Source organism: Nicotiana sylvestris, chromosome 4, assembly GCF_000393655.2.
Source record: "Nicotiana sylvestris chromosome 4, ASM39365v2, whole genome shotgun sequence".
NCBI lineage: Eukaryota > Viridiplantae > Streptophyta > Magnoliopsida > Solanales > Solanaceae > Nicotiana > Nicotiana sylvestris.
Window position 1 is genome coordinate 56457773 of NC_091060.1, and position 2893 is coordinate 56460665.

Here is a 2893-nt window from a genome sequence, read left to right on the forward strand (position 1 = left end):
CACCAATGAATATTCAATCACTTGAAGTGAATAAGGATCCGTTCCAACCTCTAGAAGAGGATGAGGAGCTCCTTGGTCCTGAAATACTCTATCTCGGTGTAGATGGTGCACTTATTTATCTTGCTAATGCTAACAAAAGTGGTGCAGATCGTATTGGTAATGCAGATGCAGGTTATTTATCCGACACGGAGACATTGGAACGGGATTAAGCATATATTGCGATATTTAAAGGGAACTCTTGATATGGGTTTGTTTTATGCTAACAAAGATAGTGCAGACCTTGTTGGTTATGCAGATGCAGGTTATTTATCTGATCCCCATAAAGCTCGATCTCAAACCGGCTACGTATTTACATATGGAGGTACTATCATATCATGGCGCTCCACAAAGCAATCTATTGTTGCTACTTCTTCAAATCACGCTGAGATAATAGCTATTCATGAAGCAAGTAGGGAATGCGTATGGTTGAGATCAATAATTCATTTTATTCGAGAAAAATGTGGTTTGGAATGTGAGAAAAGACCCACAATTTTATACGAAGACAATGCTGCATGCATAGCCCAATTGAAGGGAGGATTTATAAAAGGAGATAGAACGAAACACATTTCACCAAAATTATTCTACACACACGATCTTCAGAAAAGTGGTGACATTGATGTGCAACAAATCCATTCAAGTGATAATCCAGTAGATTTATTCACTAAATCTTTGCCAACTTCAACTTTTGAGAAGATGATATACAAGATTGGAATGCGGAGATTCAAATATTTGAAACAAGGTTTTCACCAGGGGGAGTAAAATACGCGATGCACTCTTTTTCCCTTACTAAGGTTTTCTCATGGGGTTTTCCTTATAAGGTTTTTAATGAGGCACCTAGCAATGCGTATTACTAAATATGTACTCTTTTTCCTTCACTAGAATTTTTTCCCACGTGGTTTTTCCTAGTGAGGTTTTAATGAGACACATTATCTTTTAATGAACATCCAAGGGGGAGTGTTATAAATATATTATATTATGGATGTTCATTTAGTACTCCATTGTAAATAATCTTCAGCTTATTCATATGGGACTCCACCGTAAATATGTTTATCCATTTAGTACTCTATTGGAAATAAGCTTCCTGAAGAAGCTTATCACTTCAGTACCCGGTTATGGATAAACATTACCCTAGGTAGAAGATTATCTATACCGGGTATAATAAGCTTATCCATTCAGTACTCCGTTATGGATAAACATTGCTCTCAGTAGAAGATTATCCATATCTGGTATAGTAGCAGCTTACACAGCAGCTTGCAGTAGCAACATCCTTTGTTCTATAAATAGAAGAGATTTCAGTTCATTATGTACATCAGTTTGAATTCGAATAATATATCACTTTCTCTGTCTTTACTTTATAGTGTTTATTTTATAACAGAAAATAGTTTACTTATTTTTTTATTCTTTGAGAAAGAGGGTTTTAAGAGTCGCCATGGAGACCTTTTGTCTCCGCCTTCGGTCACAAACCCTAGCTCTTCCAATTCCACCACTGCCCCCGCCCCCACTATGTCTTCTTCTTCAAAATCCCCACAAACCCACGAACCAAATCCCCAATCCAACACCGTCCCTCAAACAAAAACACTCAAAACCGAGAACAATCTAGAAACCCAAGAACAAATTCCAGAAAAGAACACCCTTTTGGAGGAAAAAGTAGAAAAAGAAGATGAGGATGAAGAAGAAGGAGAATGTGGGTTCTGTTTGTATATGAAAGCGGGTGGGTGCAAAGACTCTTTTACCGAATGGGAAAAATGCGTTGAAGAAGGTGAAAATAACAAAGAAGACATTGCTGAAAAGTGTTTTGAAGTCACTTCTGCTTTGCAGAAATGTATGGAGGCGCATTCGGATTATTACGCCCCAATTTTACAGGTGGAGAAAGATATAGAGGCAAAGGTTATTAAGGAACGCGAGAAAGAGCTAACTGATAACAAGGAATCAGTTTCAATGGAGACTGGATCCGGAGAGGGTTCAAATAGTTTTGACCAAAAGGAAGGCTTGTAAGGTTGGCCAATCAAAAGATTTTTGTTTTTAGCAATTTTCTTTTTTTTGGTTATACGGTGTTTTTTAACAATGGAAAAATAAGGAATTTAGGTGATTCTTTCGAGAATTGAGAGGGGAACTGAGATTTCCTGATTAAACATATAATTGATAATTGTATTAATGATACCACAAATTTTGCTTCATATCATTGTGTTTTTAACTGATGATTATTTGATTATCATTGTAATTTATTGTTTACTCAGCTTGGGAAGTGGACGTGCACATGATAATTTCTTCTAATTTATGATATAAATGAATATAGTTGAATACTTATAGAGGATTCATATAATCAACCCATTAAGTTTGTGATTGACTATTGAGATATAATTGATTGATTGATTAACTGATTATAGTATGATGCTGATCTCGCGGAAAGTTTTCTCTTTTTCTTTTTTTTCAGCTCTCAATTTGAATATATGGTTCGTATGGCTAATAGCAGCTGTGCCTACATAACCAATTTGATGTTTGTCTGCTGAGGGGGGAATTGGCATTGTCCAGGTTATAGGGTTTCGTTGGTTTTATGTATCAAATCGGTAAATCAGACAAAACTTGGCTCTTTGGTGTATTCTTCATTTTGGTATATTTCTTAGTCAATGCGGACTCTAACAATGTTTGAAGTGGACTAATGCAATTATAATGCTAGCTGCGCCCTAGTTAGTAAACATCCATAGGCCCTGAAAGTTCCATTTGATTATCCTCTTAGTGCCTAATTTTACTTGGTGTGCCTTGCAAGTAGTTTGACTTTGCCATCTAGTACTGTTGCTATACTAATTTTAACTTAGTTTAGACTATTGAGGTAAACTCTTCATAAGCTTTTTTT

General features: G+C 36.1%; 1 protein-coding gene across 1 annotated transcript; it reads left to right on the forward strand.

Annotated features, from left to right (window-relative positions):
• The first annotated feature begins 1542 nt into the window (after positions 1-1542).
• Positions 1543-2034, forward strand: LOC104218695 (uncharacterized). The gene has a single exon (XM_009769248.2). It carries the CDS (start codon positions 1543-1545, stop codon positions 2032-2034), a length of 492 nt encoding a protein of 163 aa, XP_009767550.1.
• Positions 2035-2893: the final 859 nt, after the last annotated feature.